Here is a 21344-nt window from a genome sequence, read left to right on the forward strand (position 1 = left end):
CAATATATATTTCTACTTTCCTGCCTCAATTCTGCCAAGTTGAAGGCCAAGCAAGAGAACTACAGTACCTTATAAACAATCACAAATCCAACCCACGACGCCTGTTTTCTCTATTCAATGATCTTCTCCATCCGTCATCAACAGTATCGGCCAACCAGACACTCTCTCCTCAGGACTTTGTGCTGATTTCTTTAAAGACAAAGTAGACCATCCGCAATGAGATCCCTACCTCTACTGATACAAACCAGCTCCTCCTTCCTAAGCCCCTTCTGCTCATCTTAATTCCTTCCCTCCAGTAACAATGTCTGAAGTCTCTTCTCTTGTCCTCCCCACTCACAACTTGCCCTCATCACCCTATTCCTTCTTCTCTGCTCAAACACTGTGTTGCAGAGCTTACACTCCAGCACTCACATCTTCTGTATAAATAACTGGTTCCAAGTGTTGCCTATTACATGCATCTGCCCTGCCTTTGTCCATAGAAGGCAAATATATTGGTATAAGTGAAGTAGATTGCAGATTTAGTGCAAAATAATTAAAACTTTTTCAGTAAATCTGCAAGTGCCTGACTTCACTTATACCATCAGTCACATCTTCTATTCATCTCTAACTTCTGGAACCTTCCCTTCTCCTTTCAAACATACCTGTGTAAAGTCTATTCTTAAAAAGACCCCGCTTGACCCATCCAGTCTGTGGAATGACCCTCCTGTCTCACTTCTACCACTTGTCTCTGAACTCTTAGACTGTATTGTGTTCTCCCGTATCACTAACTTTCTACTCTCATGATCTGTTGGACCCTCCACAATCTGGTTTCCGGCCTGGTCTCTCTACTGAGACTGCTTTGTGCAGAGTTACAAATGATCTTCAGGTGCCAAAGCCAAACGTCACTTCTCCATCCTTCTCCTCCTTGACCTATCATCTACATTTGATACAGTTGATCACTCTCTCCTGATGCAGATTCTCTATTCGCTTGGCATCCGTAACCAGGCTGCATCTTGGCTCTCTTCTTACCTCTCTAACCGATCATTCACTGTCTCCTATGATAACAAAACCTCATCTCCAGTTCCACTTAATGTGGGGGTGCCGCAAGGCTCTGTACTTGGGCCGCTGTTGTTCTCCCTGTACTCTCTGTCTTTGGGAGATCTCATCCGATCATTTGGCTTTAATTATCATCTGTATGCTGATGTACCCCAATATATTTATCTACCCCTTTATTAACAGCTGAGACAGAGACTCAGATCTCTAACTGCCTCCTGGTTATCTCAAATTGGATGAACCAGCGTCACCTCAAACTCAACCCATCACTGAACCTAAGCCTGGTCCTACTCCCCTATTTACTATCTCTATTGATGGCTCATTAATCCTGTCAACTCAGCTCGCTGTCTGGGGTTAATCTTTGACTCCTCTCTCTCCTTCTCTGATCACATTAACACCACTGTTAACACCACTGTCACTTTTTCTTACGCAATATTGCCAAAATCCGTCCCTGCCTTTCACCTGATACATCCAAGACGCTCATGTATGCTCTCATCCTATCCCGACTAGATTACTGTAACCTTCTACTAACTGGCCTCCCTAACTCCCATCTCTCCCCTCTACAGTCTTGTTTTCATATATTTTACTGAAGTTTTACCATAAAACAAGCAGAATTGAAATCACAGCCTGTTTAGATTCAGTCATGTAAACATTAAACACAAATGTCACAAACCAGAGAATTAATAATAAATCAATAAATAGCCCTCTACAGTATATGTTCCTGGCCGAAACCTCCGCTCCTCTCAGAGTAACCGCTTGGTTGTCCCCCCACTACTTCTGCTGTTTCCCGTATCAAACCCTTCTCTCTCGCTGCTCCTTATATTTGGAATGTCATTCCTGAATCTCTCAGGAGAGAATCCTCCTTCAATGTCTTTAGAACTAAACTCAAAGACTCCTTCTGCCCTCAAGGAGCTCTATACAAATAAAACTAAACATACATTTATTTCTGGCCCAACTGCCAGCGCCCCATTGTTACCCCCATGTGGTGCATAAATAGACACTGGTGTGACAGTGAAGCGCATGATGGGGGGGAGCCCTAATGCACCAGAATTGAGGGAACATTTGTGCCCCTTGATCACAAGTGAGGACCCCCTGGCACAGCAGCTTTCACCCCTGACAAGGACCTCAGCAGAATAAAGAAAGAGAGGACGTGACACTTGGGGGGTTGAGTGACACTTGGGGGATGAGTGACACGGGCACATACAGTGGGGGGGACACATGAATCCCTTTAATAAGACAGGGATAGGGGGCAGAATGTTGTGTAAGGAGGAAGGATTAAGGGGGACAGGCGCTTATCTCACAGGATTCATTTTTCCCCATTTAACAGGAGACTAAAATAGAGACGCCGGTTTTCTCACTGTCAGTATTAATATCCTGAGAAACTTTATACCCCTGAGTAGGTGACTGAGTGTCCTCTCCGAAATATCCGGGGCTCTCACACCAAGTCTGGTTCCTCAGCCAAATCAACAACTTCTGCTGGATGCTCCTCCCACTCCTTTAAAGGAGAAGTAAAGCTACTGAAGCAGTAAATTGCCAATAGATTAGCCACAATAGTGCAAGCTGTAACACTATATTTATTCTGCAGAATGCTTTACCATACCTGAGTAACAGCTCTAGAATCTCTCTGTTTGTTTAGGATAGCAGCTGCCATATTAGCTTGGTGTGACATCACTTCCTGTCTGAGTCTTTCCCTGCTCCCTCATAGCTCTGGGCTCAGATTACAGCAGGGAGGGGAGGAAGGAGAGAGGAACAAACTGAGCATGCTCAAGCCCTAGCCCTGGAGGTTTAAGCTGAAAACAGTTAGTCTGATACAGAAGCCCATGAGTACACAATAGAAGGAAAGAAATGTGATGTTTCTTTTGACAGAGGACTCAGAGCAGCATTACTTTGAGGGGTTACTGGTGTATTTATATAGACCTTTCTGATAAATCGGCTTACTTTTAACCTTTCCTTCTCCTTTAATTAGAAACCTTATGTCAAATACCCCAAACCTAAGCCCCGCCCATAACCTGTGGTTTCATAGGTCTAGTCATGTGATGGTTCCACATTTTGGTCTGTGGCCTGACTCCTTGCCCCACCTGGGTCCCTTAAATATGGACACAATGAAATACGATGTCCCCAAAATACAATTCCACAGGGGCAGGAGCAGCCTCAAGGTCAGTTAGATATTCAGCCAGATGATCAGTGTCAATCTGACTCCATGTTCTTTGGGGCTGGAAGGGTTAAAACCATTAATATCACAGAACATGAAAACTGATGTCTGAATATAAATCAGCAAGACGACACACGACATTGTGCTGGGAATGATTTATAATTAGGTTCTTGCTCTGCAGCCTTCTCATTGGTCAACTCTCTTGCATCTGTAATTAAGTTCTTGGGCAGCCGCATTTTCATTGGTCACCTCTAGGACATGCGGAATAATTGTTTTATGGAGGGTTTAGTTTCCCTTTAAATAGGAAGTGTTAGAAAGAAAGGAAAGAAAGTCTAGGAAGGTAAACAATTAAAAGTAGACCAACTGCAAGGCTGCTTCTACAAGGGGAAGGGCATCTCTAATTAATAGTAGAATTAATAGATTGAAAAAGACACATTAATAGTAAATAAATGGGATTTTCTTTCATTAGTCAAAGAAGGTTTTTGTCAGTGCAGTTGCCCTTTAATTTAGAGGTAAGCAGATTGCTAGGAGGGGAGTAGAAGGAGATCTATTCCCTATTCTGTGCTGAGATACAGGGAGACACATGTAATGCTCCTCTCTTCCAGCTACAACTTTTCTTGGCTGAATTGTAAGTGACTTTAAGTGAGTTCACTATGGCAACACGGCCCCTGTGCGACCCATAATAATCCACTTCAGGCCTATAATTTAAGGGTTTGAGGCCTTTTGTGCCAACATCAAGCGGTGCCTGAAAGAACTTTCTTTGTTGTGCTTTTTCTATAGCAAATGTGCACATAATGTTCTGTATAAATCCATCTCACAAGTAAAAAACACATGAAATAACTGAGGAGAAAATGCTGAATGTCAATTGCAGAGACATCGGCCTGTGCCATTAGGACCCTGGGCATTTCTGCCAATCTTGCCTCTATCTCTCGCTGCATTAAAGGTCAACTAAGGATTTATTTCATTTACAAACCTCTGACTGACGTTGCAGCGAAATACAACTGGCAGCTTTGCACCGATGTTTTGTTTCTCATGTGTAAAATTCTATTTATTCCCTCCAACCACGGATGCCGCAGGGATGTTCCGGCTGATGAAACCGAGGGATGCGCCAGGGACACACCCAGTGTTTTATCTGTAATGAGGTGAAAACCAGGGGCTCCCCAGTAATCACCCCCATACACGTGGCATTTATTTCTGGCCCAACTGCCAGCGCCCCATTGTTACCCCCATGTGGTGCATAAATAGACACTGGTGTGACAGTGAAGTGCATGATGGGGGGGAGCCCTAATGCACCAGAATTGAGGGAACATTTGTGCCCCTTGATCACAAGTGAGGACCCCCTGGCGCAGCAGCTTTCACCCCTGACAAGGACCTCAGCAGAATAAAGAAAGAGAGGACGTGACACTTGGGGGATGAGTGACACGGGCACATGCGGGGGGGGGCACATGAATCCCTTTAATAAGACAGGGAGAGGGGGCAGAATGTTGTGTAAGGAGGAAGGATTAAGGGGGACAGGCGCTTATCTCACAGGATTCATTTTTCCCCATTTAACAGGAGCTTAAAATAGAGGCGCCAGTTTCCTCACTGTCAGTATTAATATCCTGAGAAACTTTATACCCCTGAGTAGGTGACTGAGTGTCCCCTCCGAAATATCCGGTGCCCTCACACCAAGTCTGGTTCCTCAGCCATACAACTTCTGCTGGATGCTCCTCCCACCCCTTTAATTAGTAGTTTATTGGTAAATACCCCAAACCTAAGCCCCGCCCAGAACATGTGCTTTCATAGGTCTAGTCATGTGATGGTTCCACATTTTGATCTGTGGACACAATGAACTACGATGTCCCCAAAAAACAATTTTAGGGGGGCCGCCTTAAGGTCAGTTAGATAGTCTCCCAAATGCCACCCCATCACCTCTCATAGATACACTTGAAAGCCCAGTTGAAGGCTCAGTGGGGAACTTTTTTTGGAACTCTGCCTGAATGGCCCATATTTCACTGGTTCTAGGAGATTAAAGAAGACGATGAGTGACATCACTAAGCTCCAATCAGAACTGATCACTAAGCATCTGCCCCTCCCACCTGTTCCTGTCTTTGGAAGTCTCATATAATTGATAAAATTAGCAAAGCAGATATAGACATACAGTATATACACGTTTCCTTTCAAGCTTCAAGAATTTGGAGGAATTTTAGTCTTCTTATAACTGTGGTTATTTCCCTTTAAATGTCCTCAAAAATAGCTGGAGGAAGCAGCAGGGCCGCAGTGATAAGGGGCTGCCACACACAATACACGGAGGGTGAGGGGAGCACCAAGCAACTCTCCTGTCTCACACACACATCCAGCTTCTCCAACCCGAGAGGTAAGAACACACAATTGCTCTGCAAAGGAAGATTTGTAGGGTCTCCCTGTGTCTTTGGGGTTGGGGGACACTCATCATTTTCTATCATTCTGCAAAACTTTATTGAAAGAACGAAGCCCTAGAAAGATTATGGCTAGAAATAACTGTACCAGCCCAGAGGTTCAACCAACAATGACCAGGACCTGACTTTTTTTTTTGGGGTGGGGGGTGGTTCTTGAATTTTTTTTAAGAAAAAAACACATTAATTTTCCACCCAGCTACCCTACAATCACTATATTTTTATTTTGCTGTGTTGTCTTTTTCAGCCTGTGACCAACAAGCTGCACGACCCAGAGTCCACCATGAGAAGTTTGTTCTTGTTGGTTCTCAGTCTCCTGGTCTCTAGACGGGCCTGCTCTCCTTCCTGCACCACTGAGAAGAACGTAGTGAAAGGCAAGCAGGAGACACAGTGTACACACATGGGGCTGACCTCTATCCCCTTAACGGACATTCCAAGCAACACTGCCATCCTCGTCTTGAAATTCAATGACATAAAGTCCATCACGACCTCCACCTTTAAAGGTCTCCCATTGCTGGAGTTGGACTTGTCTAACAATGCAATGACCAGCATTAAGGTAGACTCAGCACTGCGCTTGGAAGAACTTAACTTGGCCAACAATTCATTTGACCACATCCCGAACCTCTCCCTGTTGACCAATCTGAAAAAGCTCATTCTATCTAACAATCAAATCATCTCCATTGACGACACAGCCTTCCATAGTCTACAGAACCTGCAAGAGCTTTATCTCCAGCACAACCAAATCGATTACCTCTCTGAACAGGTCAGAACACAGACATAAGTTCTTGCTGTTTAATGTATGCATGTGTGGCATGTCTCGGTCTTCTGCTGTAGGTTTCTCAGACTTCCATTTTTGCCTCTTTCTTTCTAAAGCATTATCTTCTCTTCTTAAATGACCTCCACCACCAAGTGTTTTGTTTTTTTTTTTTACTTTTTCATTTCAATCCCCTTTTTGGTGTCCATCATTGGTTTCAGACCTGCCTTAGCGAATAAGAAGGGAAAAGATTTATGAATACTTTGAACTACAAGTCATACATTCATAAATGACTTACAGGCTAAGCGTTCCAGACTATCGAGGCAGCACCAATCACTAATAGGGCTTCAGTCTGAAAAGAAATCTAATTGCACTACTTAAACCTTTTCTCTAATGTCTCGTTTCTTTCTCACCCTGTTACCTCTGCCTCTCCTGTTTGCTTCATATAAATAGGCAACCTCCGACCAATTGCTTTAAGAACAAGTTCTCACAAGTAAATTACCCTTCTTCCTTATGTAGTTGTTTGAACGCACACAGCAGTTGCACACCTTGGACCTCTCCTACAACAAGCTGGTAAGTGTCCCACGGCATCTAATTAGTTCCACTGAGATACTGGACAAGTTTTACCTCACGGGGAACCGGCTCACGGAAATCCCAGATAACTTCTTTGAAGGTCTGGACAACTTGGCCTATGTCTACCTGGACGACAATCCCTTCCAATGCAACTGTGCCTTAGAAAACTTCAAGAGTTGGTTGGAGGATAACTCATTTAACATTTATACCATGAAGGATGGAGATACAACCCAAGATGAATTCAGTGTGGTCTGCACATCACCATATCAAGTGCCACTTTTGAAGTTTCCTATGGACCACTGTAGAAACATAGGAGATTTGGAATTTACTATGCACCCCTTTAGTTACATGGATTCCGTTACAACCCTGGATGCAACAGGGTCTACTCCGATTACTACTGAATTTCAAAAATATACACAGATGAAGACTTCCTCCTCTAGTTGGGCCTGCTCTAATCTCTGCACCACCGAGAAGAACGTCGTAAAGGACAAGCAAGAGACACAGTGTACACACATGGGTCTGACCTCTGTCCCCATGACTTGTATTCCAAGCAACACTTCCATCCTCATCTTGAAATTCAATGACTTGAAGTCTGTCAACACTTCAACCTTTAAAAGTCTCCCACTGCTGGAGTTGGACTTGTCTAACAATGCAATGACCAGCATTACGGTAGATTTGCCACTGGGCTTGGAAGAACTCAACTTGGCCAACAATTCATTTGACCACATCCCAGACCTCTCTATGTTGACCAACCTTAATAAACTCATTCTGTCCTACAATAACATCACCTCCGTGCCCAACACAGCCTTCCATGAGCTACAGAACCTCCACCAGCTCTATCTCCAGCACAACAGAATTGATTACCTCTCCGAGCAGGTCAGTATACAGATATACGTTATTGTTCTGTCATTTATGTCTGAACATATGTCTCTACCTGCCTTTATTTGTAGGTATCACATACTTCTATTGCCATCTTCACTTTGTATTTTCCTTGTTATTTCTGGACAAACATTTCCATAGTATTCACTGTAGACAGTGCCAATTCCTCGACAGAGAGCACGTTGACATGTTAAGGGGGGAAAGCAACTCAAGTTGTATCTGTTGTAAAGGCACCGGCATTGTTTCAGTGGAGGGAAGAAATACGATATGGGTGCAAGGGTATTTGCCTCGCATGGCTCGGTACTTACCTACAGAGATATCATCAATGGTGAGGCCTTGCATTAACTTCTTCTAAAGAGAATAGTTCACCAATGAGCATTTGGTCATATACCTCATATACAATGTACCCTTTAAGCTCCATTTTGGGCTCCATCATTTGTTCAGGGTCATTCTTAGCGAATATCAAGGTAACCGCAAATCTCAAGCTAAACGATCTACCAGAATATATAGGGCAGCAAAGTTGCAATCCATCCAAACGACTTCAGTCTGAAAACAAAATCTGATTGAACGACTTATGCTTTTTCTCGAATGTCTGATTTCTTTCCCACCCTGTTGCCTGTCTGCTTCATTTTTGACTTTAGTGCTCACAGATAAATAGGGAAGTCCAGATTTATTAACAAGTAAAACCAAATGTTCTTGTACCTTGTGTAGGTGTTTAACCACTCACAGCAGTTGCACACCTTGGACCTCTCCTACAACAAGCTGGTAAGTGTCCCGCGGCATCTCATTAGCCAAGCTGAGAAACTGGACAAGTTCTACCTCACGGGGAACCGGCTCACGGAAATCCCAGAGGATTTCTTTAAAGGTCTCAAAAACTTGGCCTATGTCTACCTGGACGACAATCCCTTCCAGTGCAACTGTACCTTAGAAAACTTCAAGATATGGGTGGAGGATAACTCATATAACATTTATATCATGAAGGATGGAGCAACCACCCAAGATGAGTACAGCGTGGCCTGTGCATCTCCGTATAAAGTGTCCCTTCTGGACTTTTCCATGGACCACTGTAGCACCGAGCCAAACCTGACTGACAAGCCAATAACTACCACCCCCAAAGTGACACGCTATGTACAGACAACCCAAAAAACAACAACAGTTTTAGCAACTACACTTGGACCCACCACTGAGCTACAAACTTCTACTCAGGAAGAGACTCCAACAACAAGATCAACCCAAACACCAACAGTTCAAACAATTCCACTAACAGACCTCCCACTAATGACCACCCTTGCATCGGAACCATCCACGACCATAGAGGCTCAGACCACTTTGAAAGCAGAAACGTCAGCCATTACAAATGCCACAAGCACTGTGAAACCAACATGGCCAGCGGTGGAAGAACACAGCACATCAACCAACCATTCGGACGTACAAGTGCCAGCGGCACCGATGGGCATTGGGCAGTTCCACTCATGGCTGGAAGAAACCATTGTCAGATACTGCTGTCTCCTTCACCTGCTCCTCTACCTTTCAGCTATTCTCCTGGTTCTACTGCAGGTGGTGGTATTGGGTGTGTGGCTTGCCTGGGCGTGTAACACTTACTACAAACATTACCACACACTTGTAGATAAACCACCCAGCATCTGGCTGCTACGGGCGCGGGGACGGAAAGAGGAGATTCAGCAGCCACACGTAGCAGCACAGGGCCCCAAATATACAGGCAATACATCAATGAGGGTCTTCGAGGCAGATTATAGAGATCAGAGGAATAAATTCGCCTCGGCCATTCTCTAGAGGGGGTCGAGCACATACACTTTACTGCATAGTCACAAAAACCCTGGAGTACTGGAAATACTATAAAGAACATGGCAGCTCCAGGCCTTCGGTAGCAGGACTTACTGTACTTTTTTTTTTTAATAAAATCGAAATAGAGTCTTGAACAACTGCAGCCGTGACTGGTGGATAGCTGGTGTGCTCGAACGTGGGCAACATACACCCATATATAAATTAAAGGGAAAGTTTGCCTGTAAAAAAAGGTTAAACAGACACTTTCATGTAATGACTACTGGGGGCTCTCCCTCTTTGTCCATCTTTGTCCATGATCAGCACTGGCCTTGGGCCCATAGAATTCTGCACATAACGGTTTATTTTGCACTGCCTGTATCTTTATGGTGTATTGAAGAGCCAGTAACACGCAGAGATGAATAAATACATAAATAAGCTTGCGGCTCCAATTCTACTATCAGAAAAACTCAACACTATATTCACCTTTTGTTTTGACATTTTTGGGGGCAGTTAGTGGTAAAATAGTGCTAAAGAGTTGCTGGTGCCAATGCTAATCTTTGCTCAGCTGACTTTATCTCTATATTTACCCCAAATAACATCCCAATCCCTGTGCCCCCATTTCCTCAGCTCTATAACAAATACAAACTCTCGTATATATATATATGTGAGTGTTTATGCGGTACTTCCATGACACAGCTTTAAAACTCCCATAATTACCCCTGTGTTTCTCAGGACACACCCACTCATACATACAATAGAGTATAGATGTAAGAGCAGAGGTCCAGATACCCCGCCAGTCAATTACACACAAGTTTAACCATTGAAACCACCAGAAGGGGCAGGGGGAAAGCAGGAAAGCTGCATGGCAGTCCCGCAAAGTCCAGCAGGAGGCGGGGCCAGGCTCCTCGGGGGTGGGAAACGTGAGGGGAGTCTCCCAAGGGGCAGGTTATCTGGGGTGTCACATAGAAAGGTCTCCAGTTCATCTCTTATCCGCTGAGGAACAACTTCTTGTAGTATTTGTTCATCTGCTCCAGGAAAATGAAGGTGAGAACGGTGTGAGGCCCGAGACGCGCGTAATACGGGGTGAAGCCCTTCCACAGGCTGAAGAAGCCCTCGTGCCGCACCACCTTCATCAGCACGTCCTGCGCAACCAACGGAAAGACAAGGTCACAACGTTACCATGGTAACAGCAAGGGCCTTAATGGCAGGGACAGGGTTAAAGGTACAGGAAAGTGCCCAAATGTCAGTGAAAGAGTTAAAGGTTTAAGTGTAAAGTGCAGTAATGGGTTAACGGTACAGTATATTGTCCAGGTGTCAGTTAATGGGTTAAAGATACAGTTGGATGCTAGAACAAAAGCTAGAAACAGCACTGACAAGGTTAATGGCTTAACAATTCATTCAATTTTCCAAATAATAGTGAAAGGGTTAATGGGTTAAAAGGTACAGTATCAAAATGGCACTGACAGGGTTAATGGGTAATTGAAGTGTAAGGTACAGTAAAGTGCCATAAAGCCAGTCTCTGGGTTAAGGGTAACGTGTCGTAATGGCATGGAAAAGGTTAATGGATAAACGGTAACTTGCATTAATGACAGTGATTGGTACAGTAAGGTGCCCTAATAGTGATAGGGTTAATCGGTCAATGGTACAATACGGTGTCGAAATGTCAGTGAAAAGGTTAAAGGTACAGAAAAGTGCTGTAATGGCAGCGTCGGGGGTTAATGATTAAAAGTTCAGTAAACTGCCCAAATAAAGTTACAGTAAAGTGCCCCTCAGTGACCTCTAATATCCTTATCATTTACAGTAGGGGGTACATTATCCCTTATAATACATGAGTGATACTCAGAGTTCCCTGTATAACTCAGCCTGCAGCCTTGTGTCTTTATATGGTCACAGAACAACCCCTCAGTGACTTCTAATATCCTTATCATTTACAGTAGGGGCTACATTATCCCTTATAATACATGAGTGATACTCAGAGTTCCCTGTATAACTCAGCCTGCAGCCTTGTGTCTTTATATGGTCACAGAACAACCCCTCAGTGACTTCTAATATCCTTATCATTTACAGTAGGGGGTACATTATCCCTTATAATACATGAGTGATACTCAGAGTTCCCTGTATAACTCAGCCTGCAGCCTTGTGCCTTTATATGGTCACAGAACAACCCCTCAGTGACTTCTAATATCCTTATCATTTACAGTAGGGGGTACATTATCCCTTATAATACATGAGTGATACTCAGAGTTCCCTGTATAACTCAGCCTGCAGCCTTGTGTCTTTATATGGTCACAGAACAACCCCTCAGTGACTTCTAATATCCTTATCATTTACAGTAGGGGCTACATTATCCCTTATAATACATGAGTGATACTCAGAGTTCCCTGTATAACTCAGCCTGCAGCCTTGTGCCTTTATATGGTCACAGCACAACCCCTCAGTGACTTCTAATATCCTTATCATTTACAGTAGGGGGTACATTATCCCTTATAATACATGAGTGATACTCAGAGTTCCCTGTATAATTCAGCCTGCAGCCTTGTGCCTTTATATGGTCACAGAACAACCCCTCAGTGACTTCTAATATCCTTATCATTTACAGTAGGGGGTACATTATCCCTTATAATACATGAGTGATACTCAGAGTTCCCTGTATAACTCAGCCTGCAGCCTTGTGTCTTTATATGGTCACAGAACAACCCCTCAGTGACTTCTAATATCCTTATCATTTACAGTAGGGGGTACATTATCCCTTATAATACATGAGTGATACTCAGAGTTCCCTGTATAACTCAGCCTGCAGCCTTGTGTCTTTATATGGTCACAGAACAACCCCTCAGTGACTTCTAATATCCTTATCATTTACAGTAGGGGCTACATTATCCCTTATAATACATGAGTGATACTCAGAGTTCCCTGTATAACTCAGCCTGCAGCCTTGTGCCTTTATATGGTCACAGAACAACCCCTCAATGACTTCTAATATCCTTATCATTTACAGTAGGGGGTACATTATCCCTTATAATACATGAGTGATACTCAGAGTTCCCTGTATAACTCAGCCTGCAGCCTTGTGCCTTTATATGGTCACAGAACAACCCCTCAGTGACTTCTAATATCCTTATCATTTACAGTAGGGGGTACATTATCTCTTATGAGTTGGCATACAAGGGGTTACTGGCGGGAGTCACAGGGGTGAATGTTTATTAGTATAAGGGGTCAGTGATACAGAGGGTGAAGTTCAGCAGCACAGGGGTTAATTACTCACCAGTCCGTTCTTATATTCGGGTTTCCCATCGATCATGCGCATGTTCTGGATCCTGCAGGGAAATGAGCCAAAGGTAAATGAGGTGAGAGAAAGTCAAAGAGATCAGCAAACAGGTAATTAGTGCACAGATATGGGCTGAGCAGTGAGGAGACAGAGAGACGATAGAGATAACAAAGGCTTGCTGGGGGTTGTGGGTAATATAATATTAGGGTGGGGGAGGGAACACTTACCTGGTTTTTGCAATGTCGACTGGCATGGAGGCGGCAGTGGTGACTAGCCCACTGATCATACTGGCACAGAAGTGGCACAGAATATCGTCCCCAAAGTAGCCTGTGGGAGCACAAGGAGTCAGAGTGTTGCATTCCATACTAACACCGAGTATCACATACTGTGCAACTCACGCACCTCTGCTTCTCTAATACATACACATAAATATATATGCTAGCCGGCCAACCGGCACATAAGGGCCACACAATGGGCTCTGGATGCAACATCTGTTCCTACCAATACATGGAAACCTGAGCAACATGGGGCCCCCAGTCATGTGACGAGTCATGTACCTACCTGAGTCTAACAGGAACTGTTTGGATTGTGAGTAGGAGGCCAACTGAGCCGCGTTGACAACAACAGCACGAGCCATGGTGGGTATACATCCCTGTAACCAACACAACATAGTCACATGGGCACAGTGCCCCTCCCACATACATACTGCCCCGCCCATATACTGCCCCACCCTGTGTCTGTACAAGAGAGGAGAGAGGAGAGTTGATCTTCTAGTTATTCATAGGTTGGACTCTCGTTATTACTGGGAGAGGTGCACGTCTTTGCTCATCCTCTGTGGTTCTTAGAGCTGGTGATACTGGGCCCCATTCCCCATGTCTTTATTGTTTGTGTGTTCTATCCCTGACCCACTTACCCTCCACAGCGTAGTTATTCCTTCCTCCCTCGTCATCCTCACTAGTGCATTAAACACGTTGGTGTAACCCCTCCTCTGATCAACGGGCATCCTGGAATAGAGAAAATACCATTTTGTTCCTCATCCATTTACTCAACTTCCTCCCCTGCAAAACTCTACCTTCTACTTCCTGTCCTACAGAATTTACCAGCCTCAGCCACATACTCCTTCCCCAAGAAACCGTCATCCCACCCTCTACCTTCTGACCCCCCACCTCAGCCACATACTCCTTCCCTGAGGAACCGTCATCCCACCCTCTACCTTCTGACCCCCTACCTCAGCCACATACGCCTTCCCTGAGGAACCTTCATCCCACCCTCTACCTTCTGATCCCCCACCTCAGCCACATACGCCTTCCCTGAGGAACCTTCATCCCACCCTCTACCTTCTGATCCCCCACCTCAGCCACATACTCCTTCCCTGAGGAACCGTCATCCCACCCTCTACCTTCTGATCCCCCACCTCAGCCACATACTCATTCCCTGAGGAACCTTCATCCCAACCTCTACCTTCTGACCCCCACCTCAGCCACATACTCCTTCCCTGAGGAACCTTCATCCCACCCTCTACCTTCTGACCCCCCACCTCAGCCACATACTCATTCCCTGAGGAACCTTCATCCCACCTTCTGCCTTCTGATCCCCCACCTCAGCCACATACTCCTTCCCTGAGGAACCGTCATCCCACCTTCTACCTTCTGATCCCCCCACCTCAGCCACATACTCCTTCCCCGAGGAACCTTCATCCCACCTTCTGATCTCCCCACCTCAGCCCTCAAGGGGCAGTGAGAGGAGAGGCCCAAAATGAAGGCCAAATATGATGAATTTTGGGGGTGACTGTGAAACTGCAGGAGAATGACTGCTCCACTGACATTTGTATATAGGCAACATATTGATGCACAAGGGGAGCCAACAGTGTGTAAAAAGCCGTGCTCTCAACCCTACAGACTCCACCAGTCAGGTGTTCTGGACCATGCCCTGTAGGGCCCTCCCTAAACATTACGTCTAACAGATGAGCCCCCTGGTTCTCCATGGTCTAAACCCCTGCTCAGAATCTCCACATGTAACAAGCTCACGTTAGCCAGCACTTGATGAACACAAGAAATGTCCTTTGCTGCTGGGTCACTGGTTTCTGTCCCCTCTAGATGTCTCACAGTGGAACTTTCCATCATCCCTGTGCCATGAAGTGTCAGCTCAGCGGTATGTGATATGAGCACAGGGCCAGTGCCAAGGATCTTGTGAGACTTCATGTCCCGTCCCTCACATTCAGTTCTCCCGTCAGCACCTAAATACTTGCCTCCCCTGCCAGCGCTGCCCTCAGAATGACTGGTATCTCCCCCCCCTCTGTTCTTGCTGAATAGAACTGCCCTCTCTCCACTCTGCTGATGATGCCAAAGCTCATTCACTTCATGTGCCACATGCAGAGACCTTGGCACCCGCCCATAACCTCTAAACTGTCCCAGGGCCTCTTGGAACCCGAGACAGGTGAGCTTGCACTCAATACTGTAATGAAGTCACAATTTACCCACACTGCCCCTACAGGGACCTCCTCTTTCAGTTTCCCCTGAGCCCACGTTGTACCCACAGCACTCACAGGTAAGGGCACAATGTGGCATCTGGAATATTCTGGTTTTATAAACAGACGAGTTGTTCTGATCCATATTGACACAACACTGCCCCCCCTCTCTAGACACTCCCCATGTCCCTCGGGTGCCCTTCAGTGTCCCATTAAGTACAGTACACGGCTCTGCACATTTCTCTGCCAATGCATCTGCCTCATGTCTATTCTATTGCTGCACTGGACTCTAACACCTGACCCTACTCAGCTCTATCACTTACCTGCCATCCGCAGTCATTCTGATCAGTGCAACCTCCGCCGGTGTCCCCACAAAAGCTCCAGTGGCCCCAGCAGTCATTCCAATAGCCGCTTTCATAAAGAAGTTGGGGGGAGTCCCATCAGCCTTTGTGAACTTCTCAAACAGTATGGTGTATATGCCCAGGCGCGTGGTGGTGTAGGTGGCCTGGCGCAGCAGCCCCGCCGATAAACTGCCCACGAGAGAAAACAAAAAGCATCAGAGAATAGTGACTGGTCCACTTGTCCATTCTACCCAAGAACGACCAAATGTCTGTGCCCCCCACTCAAACTACTTAAAGGGGTTGTTCACCTTTAAATTAACTGTCAGTATGATGTAGAGAGGGATATTTTGAAACAATTTACTATTAGTTTTTATTATTTGTGGTTTTATTCAGCAGTTCTCATGTTTGTAATTTCAGCCTTCTGGTTGCTAGGGTCCAAATCACCTTAGCAATCGTGCACTGATAAATAGCAGAGGCCTGAAGAGAAATTTTTTAGATGGGGTCAGTGACCCCCATTTGAAAGCTGGGTCAAAAGAAGAAAGGATATAATTCAAAAACTATAAAAAAAAAAAGGAAAAAATGAAGATCAATTGAAAAGTTGCTTAGAATTATCCATTCTATAACATACCAAAAGTTAACTTAAAGGAGAAGGAAAGCTACGGTGGCATTTTATTGCCAATAGATTAGCTGCAATAGTGCAAGCTAGAATGCTATATTTATTCTGTAGAATGTTTTACCATACCTGAGTAAAAAGCTCTAGAAACTCTCTGTTTATTTAGGATAGGAGCTGCAGTATTAACATGGTGTGACATCACTTCCTGCCTGAGTCTCTACATGCTCTGGGCTCAGATTACAGTAGAGAAGGGAGGGGTGGGGGGAGAGGAGCAAACTGAGCATGCTCTTGCCCAGGGCAATGAGGTTTAAGATGAAAACAGGAAGTCTGATACAGAAGCCCATGTGTACACAATAGAAGGGAAGAAAAGCTGTTTTTCTTTTGACAGGGGACTCAGAGCAGCACTTCTTTGGGGGTTTATTGGTATATTTAGATGGACCTTTCTGATAAGGCTTACTTAGTTTTAACCTTTCCTTCTCCTTTAAAGAGGAACCACCCCTTTAATATAAAGGGCCTGCTAATTTCCTGTACTGCAACTGTTGATACCCCTTTCCCCAGTGGGCACTGGTTTTTCTCCCACGGACGTGTCTCTTTTGATTGGCTCCTCTAGTTCTTATCTCCTGAAGAGCCCGGCTGCAATGCCACATGTTACCGTGTGAGCGTGTAAATTCGGTGTGCTCGTGCGAGGAGTAGGGTGGGTTGATGAGAGTGTTGAGACTTGGGTGCACAAGAGTCTTGGAGCCAAGTTTGGGAAGTGGCAGAACCCAGTGCCTGTAGGAAAAGCTCATCAATAACACACTGGAGGAACTGAAGCAATGCCTCCTGTCTGCCAGAGCTTAGCACCGCCCACAACAACAAGCCCCACCCCTGCGGTACCTTGAAAATCACAAATGGCTGCAGGGAAGGGGTATAAGGTCAGCGGGTTAAAATAAATAATAATTAGTAGGGATGCACCGAATCCACTATTTTGGATTCGGCCGAGCCCCCAAATCCTTTGGGAAAGATCGGCCGAATACCAAACCGAATCTGCATATGCAAATTAGGGGTAGGAAGGGGAAAAAAAAACTTTACATCCTTAATTTTATGACAAAAAGTCATGCGATTTCCTTCTCCACACCTAATTTGCATATGCAAATTAGAATTCAGTTCGGCCGAATCCTGCTGAAAAAGCCTAAATCCCAAAACTAATCCTGGATTCAGTGCATCCTTGAAGGAGAACTAAAGCCTAACTAAAGAAGTAGGTAGAAATGTTGTACATGATGTTTTGTGCTTCTGTACCAGCCCAAGGCAACCACAGCCCTTTAGCAGTAAAGATCGGTGTCTCCAAAGATGCCCCAGTAGCTCCCCATCTTCTTTTCTGCTGATTCACTGATTCACATGCTCTGTGCTGCTGTCACTTACTGAGCTTAGGGACCCACTCACAATATACAGTACACATAGAATAGAAATGTCACAATATAAGGCTAATTAGTAATTAATACACATAATTACTACATGGCAGCACAGAAACCAGTGCAATTAGCATCAGAATTGAATAATCAGCAAACCTGTAGCATCAGCTTATATTACAGCCAGGGAAGCTCATTTTCTGCTGGATAATTAGTGACGAGCCCTAAGCTTAGCTTCTCAACAGCCAATCAGAGCCCACTGAGCATGTGAGTGTCACAGACACTTTCCAAGATGGTGACCCCCTGTGACAAGTTTGAAGTCCTGGATCATTGCTGCTATTGACAAGCTCAAACTTTAGCCTCGTGCAATAAGTTCACTATAGAAAATAGGCCATTTTTAGCCACATTCATTTTTAGGGTTTTGTTCTCCTTTAATAATTAGAGAGTTGCCTCGTATGAAAGCTAAGAAATCTCAGAGCAAATCGTGGCACAGACAAGCTCCTCCCCAATAAGTGGCCATGGCCGTTCCCTCTCACCCCGTGTAGATGCCTCTGAGGCCCTCGTTGCGCAGGATACTGCCCACTGCGTGGAAACTGGTCTTGTACTCCTTGGTCTTGGCTCCTTCCCCGCTCAGCTGCATGCGGTTCTTCACCAGGTCCAGCGGCTGCACAAACACCGTGGCCCCCATCCTACAGACACAATATAGAGCGAATAAAGTACCCCCTCTTGTAAAATATGAGGATATTATAAGTTACCGAGGAGTTTCATAGCCATATAAATAATATAGTCTTTATTCAGGTCATGGAACTCTGAGGTAACTTCTAATATCCTTATATTTTGCAACTGGGGGTACTTTATTTATTATAATACACAAGTTTCAGTGAGTCATGTGACAGAAATGACATCACTACTCACCATTTATAACTGATGACATCAGAACTCACCGTTTATAACTGATGACATCAGAACTCACCGTTTATAACTGATGACATCAGAACTCACTGTTTATAAGGATTTAATTTACAGGATATTCATGGCTTTCGTGTATTACATAGATATACGCACGGACACGGGGGATACAGACACTTTATATAAACATACAGACACTTTATATAAACATACAGATTCTCTTTTCCTTTCAGAGTCGCTTTATTGCATCACACACAGCAGGGCTGCCAGGTTGGCCAGTTTCCAGACAAATTGGGCTACTAATTTAAAGCCCAGGCGGGTTTTTGAAAGTACAAACTAGCCAAGGTACAGATTTGGGCTACTTTTTAGGCCTTTGGCTGGTTTGTACTTTGGAAACCAGACAGTTTTTTCTTGCCCTAACGTGCCAAACCAGTGCATGTTGGGTAATGTAGTTTGTGTTTAACAATTTCCCGGCAAGTTGAATGTAAGACTACAATACCCAGCATGCAATGGGACTGTGTTATGTAGAAGTCAGAAGTTACCCGAGTTTGGGCCCTGTACCCCAGTCTCCCGTCCCTTTTAAGCATTCTCGTGTTTTTCAGTGACTTTCCTCAATTTCAGATAATTTTGGGGCAAAAATCTGCCGGCCACCAAAATGTCTAGAGTTTGAGCTGTTTTACCAATATTTCTTGAATTTGTATTTGTATTATTAGGGTGTTAGGGGCCCCAATACCTCCTGGGCCCCTGTAGTTTCACTCCTGGTGACGGGTAAATTCTCTCCCATTTTGCTTCATGGAAAACTGAATTTTCACATTCGTTTATTATATAAGACTATTTTTCCACTGCACACATTGTGTTATTTTGGGCTACTTTTGTAGCACCTCTTTGGGGTCTTTTTTGGGCCTTTTGAGCTGGTTTTGAAAATGACACCTGGAAACCCTGATAGAAAGTCACATGAGGTTGTGAGGTGCCGGGGTTTCTGGCTATGAAGCAATAAAGTAACACAGAAGCCAATGTAGTCAGGAATAAAAGCACACAAACACTATGAGCCTGTGTAATGTCCAGTCACACACACTTTCCTATAGGGACACACAATCAGTACGGGTCATACCATGTACATATCAGGAGGGGGGGTACCATAGAGAAAAGCTCATAGAGAAACCAAAGACATTACCCTGCCAGTCCCCCGAACAGGAACTTCACAGACTTGGGGGAAGTCCGCTGCTTCCCTGCTTCTGCCATCTTGTTACCGACTGAACGGAGAGACCACCAAGGTGACACCGGCGGCCGGAGAGACAGAGTGAGAGGACAGAGCCGCGCTGGCTGCTGACGTACAATGAGCAACTGCCGCGGACATCTTAGTAAAGGGTATTTGTAGGCTACCGATAGAGAGCGGCCGCCATGATAAGTGCGGGCAAACGCTGTAGTTTAAGGCGCCTGAGGCCCGGACATCCATTTGCAAGAAGGGCATCACTAGTGTGCGGGATAGGGAGGGAGACATGTTTACTGAGGGCGCGTTGCTTTAGAACTTGACCACAGCCTATTAATCTTATATAATACACAATAACCTGTAAATGACATAACTCGCAACATTCGAAAAATGGAGAGGAACAAAACTTTGTGACCTGCGAAGCGTGAGAAATTGTTTTGATCACGCCCATTTTATGACCACGCCCCTATTTACAATGTCCACTTGGCAGGTTATGAAACTCAACACATTTGTGCGATGTTTTCAGTTTCATTACAGTTTTACTAATGAAAGTGAATTACCCCTGTAGCTGCGACTCTTAGTTCTCCCAAGAGACCCGCTGATCTTAAATTGGTACATTTGTATCTTTGCTGATCTTAAATTGTTACAATTGTATCTTTGCTGATCTTAAATTGTTACAATTGTGTCTTTGCTGATCTTAAATTGTTACAATTGTATCTTTGCTGATCTTAAATTGTTACAATTGTGTCTTCGCTGATCTTAAATTGTTACAATTGTATCTTTGCTGATCTTAAATTGTTACAATTGTGTCTTCGCTGATCTTAAATTGCTACAATTGTATCTTTGCTGATCTTAAATTGCTACAATTGTATCTTCGCTGAGCTTAAATTGCTACAATTGTGTCTTTGTTGATCTTAAATTGGTACAATTTTATCTTTGCTTATCTTAAATTGGTACAGTTATATCTTTGCTTATCTTAAAGTGTTACAATTGTATCTTTGCTTATCTTACATTGTTACAATTGTATCCAAGTGCAGCTGCTGAGTATTCTGGGCTCTTTTACTGGGATAGCCACAGTTCCCTTTAAGGGTGATTCACCTTTAAAGCAACTTTTAGTAATTTTCAGTTGGTCTTCTTGTTTTCTTTTTTATAGTTTTAAAGTGCCTTCTTCTTCTCAATCTTTCCAGCTCTCAAATGGGGGTCACTGACCCCGTCTAAAAACAATTGCTGTGTAAGGCTACAAATGTATTGTTATTGTTACTTTTTATTACTCCTCTTTCTATTCAGGCCTCTCCTATTCATATTCCAGTCTCTTATTCAAATCCATACATGGTTGCTAGGGGAATGTGGACCCTAGCAACCAGACAGCTGAAAATGCAAACTGGAGAGCTGCTGAATAAAAAGCTAAATAAGTCAAAAACCACAAATAATAAAAAATGAAAACCAATTGCAAATTGTCTCAGAATATCCCTCTCTACATCAGACTAAGTTAATTTAAAGGTGAACAACCCCATTAATAGGTGCTATAAAGTGTGAAGAAGAGAAAAGAATAAAAGGCC

At 44.3% G+C, this 21344-nt stretch overlaps 1 protein-coding gene across 1 annotated transcript; it reads right to left on the bottom strand.

Annotated features, from left to right (window-relative positions):
- Positions 1-10240: 10240 nt before the first annotated feature.
- Positions 10241-19893, bottom strand: slc25a11.L (solute carrier family 25 (mitochondrial carrier; oxoglutarate carrier), member 11 L homeolog). Its single transcript, NM_001097028.1, is given in 8 exon segments — positions 10241-10731; positions 12855-12906; positions 13085-13184; positions 13419-13509; positions 13771-13861; positions 15648-15854; positions 18203-18355; positions 19750-19893. Coding segments are annotated over 8 exon segments (918 nt in total). The 5' UTR covers positions 19818-19893; the 3' UTR covers positions 10241-10575.
- Between the last annotated feature and the right edge of the window lie 1451 nt (positions 19894-21344).

This window comes from Xenopus laevis, chromosome 3L (genome assembly GCF_017654675.1).
Source record: "Xenopus laevis strain J_2021 chromosome 3L, Xenopus_laevis_v10.1, whole genome shotgun sequence".
Classification (NCBI taxonomy): domain Eukaryota; kingdom Metazoa; phylum Chordata; class Amphibia; order Anura; family Pipidae; genus Xenopus; species Xenopus laevis.